This window comes from Morone saxatilis, unplaced genomic scaffold, assembly GCF_004916995.1.
Source record: "Morone saxatilis isolate NCDOM2014 unplaced genomic scaffold, NCSU_SB_2.0 Contig21, whole genome shotgun sequence".
NCBI lineage: Eukaryota > Metazoa > Chordata > Actinopteri > Moronidae > Morone > Morone saxatilis.
This window is the reverse complement of record NW_023339774.1, coordinates 873,357-875,684: the sequence shown is the minus strand read 5'-3', so window position 1 is coordinate 875,684 and position 2,328 is coordinate 873,357. Positions and strand designations below refer to the sequence as shown.

Here is a 2,328-nt window from a genome sequence, read left to right as displayed (position 1 = left end):
TAAATGTTACACACTGGACCGTAAATGTAGATAAAAGAAAAAGGAAGTCTTTGGGACTTTAAAACAAGTGTCTCTTAATAGACATTTTGGGTTGAATGAAACATTCATATTTAAATTCACATTAACTGTCTTTGTCACTGCAGATCTTTGAGATGATGGATGCCAAGGCTCGTCAGGACTGCATCAAAGAGATAGATCTACTGAAGGTAAAGTTAGTTAATCAACTACAGCCAGTGTGTTAGGAGTCGGTGAGAAATTATTGAAGAGGTTTACCACATTGTTTTAGATGGAAATACAAGGACAGAAGCTCAAACAACCTTTCGCACTAATTTGATAATTGTAGCCACTGGTACAGATGATTTGATGCATTTGCCACACTATCACTTTGGGCTCAGTGTCAGTTCTTGACCTGTTGTGTGCTGTGTTACAAAAAACTTGAAATTCTTCCATTTGTCCACTGCAGCAGCTGAATCACCCCAATGTGATCAAATACCTAGACTCCTTTATTGAAGACAACGAGCTCAACATTGTTCTGGAGCTGGCAGACGCTGGAGATCTGTCCCAGATGATAAAGGTCAGGAATTGTCTCTAAGACTCATAGGCTTACCTCCAGGTAAATACAGATACTGTATGCAGAAGAGTGGCCAAAACTCAACAGATGAGTAATCCAGAAGTAAAAATATGTGTTAGATAAGTTGATTACTGGTGTGTGCACATTCCGGTCGAATGCCAGGAAATTTTATTCCAGTATTACCCAGGAATTCTCTCCGAAATGTACTCCCTTTTTACCAAGATCCATACTTTAGATACCTATCCTGTTAATGTGAGATAAGAGCAATCCTTGGCCTTGACCCACTGCTAGAACCAGTTCTCCACTGACTTTCACATAAACATGATACATGTAGCACCTTTCAGAGAAGCATTGTAGCTTTTTCTGTGCTAACAATCCTTCCTTCCATCTGTGTAGTACTTCAAGAAGAAGAGGCGACTCATTCCAGAGAGGACTATATGGAAATATTTTGTGCAGCTCTGCAGCGCACTGGAGCACATGCATTCACGCAGAGTAATGCACCGTGGTAAATGACCACTCACAGATACACTCACCCTCTTCTCAGTACTCGTCTACACCATGCACACTTCATCTATTTAATCCTATCATCCATCCTTCTGCTCTACCCATACTACCCTCTCACCTCATCTGTTTTGCATTCATGTTTTCGTCTCCTCTCTCAACCACTTATTCTACAGTCAACATTCAAAAGACGGGAAGGCATTATGTATAGCTGTAGAATACATAACATAATTTACATACTGTGACCATCTTCAGCTTTCTATACAGCCTGCAAGTTCTGCAGAAACATAACAGGTTTAGTACAGAAGCACAGCGTAATGACAATGAAAGAGGATGTGAGTATTCCCAGTTTAAGTGTGTGTATGTGTGTGTGTGTGTGAACCAGATATCAAGCCAGCCAATGTGTTCATAACAGCCACAGGGGAGGTAAAGCTCGGTGATCTTGGATTAGGCCGCTTCTTCAGCTCTAAAACCACTGCAGCACACTCCTTAGGTAAAGTACACACACACACATATATGCAGAACATACATACATACATACATACGTACATACGTACATACACATATTGTACATGAATGCACAGTGCATGTTTTTCTTTTATGTTAGCTCTTAATGGAGGTGTGCAGTTTATGCAAAACTACTCAGCTGTGTATTGGGCTGCGACTATTTTCATTATCGATTCATCAGTCGATCATTTTCTCTATTAAAGCTGCAGTAGGAAAGTTAACATTGCGGCATCATTGCTGAAATTTTCACTGTGTTCTTACAATGGTAAATTGTAATGTATGAGACATCTATGAAAAAATCTGGTTCCTCGGGCTCCTTATGGTATTATTATCTTGGCAGCGGCTGGCGCACCTTGGCTGCCGCTCCGTCTCCATCTCTGAAAATAGTCTATAATAAAGTTTTTGTCTCTTGATCTACACCTCACCACACCAGATTGCCTGGTTCGGCAGTCATCTGAAGTTGGAGAGCAAACACATTTGCTACTATCTATCTGCTTCTTACCTGTGAAGTCCCCGTTCTGCTAGCTCCTGCTAGCTCCAGGATTCTCGGGACTTACTCTTGGTGTAGCCTCATCGCCCTGCCACCGGGGTGGCCACTCCTGCAGTCTTTCCCTGCCATCTCCTCTACCAGCTCGAGCCCACCTGAAACTGACTTTGCTCAACACCCACTCACTCAACAATAAAAGCCTCATTTTAAATGAATTCATAACTGACAATAACCTGGATTTCCTCTGTATCACTGAAACCTG

The 2,328-nt window shown here is 41.7% G+C and overlaps 1 protein-coding gene across 1 annotated transcript in view; it reads left to right on the top strand.

Annotated features, from left to right (window-relative positions):
• The window catches only part of LOC118332807 (serine/threonine-protein kinase Nek6-like), a 23,279-nt gene that overhangs the window by 7,580 nt on the left and 13,371 nt on the right, over positions 1–2,328 (top strand). Inside the window, exons 3-6 of the mRNA XM_035668237.1 lie at positions 144–206; positions 464–574; positions 968–1,076; positions 1,458–1,565. Of these exons, the coding sequence (XP_035524130.1) occupies positions 144–206; positions 464–574; positions 968–1,076; positions 1,458–1,565 (391 nt within the window). The remainder of the gene's footprint in view (positions 1–143; positions 207–463; positions 575–967; positions 1,077–1,457; positions 1,566–2,328) is intronic.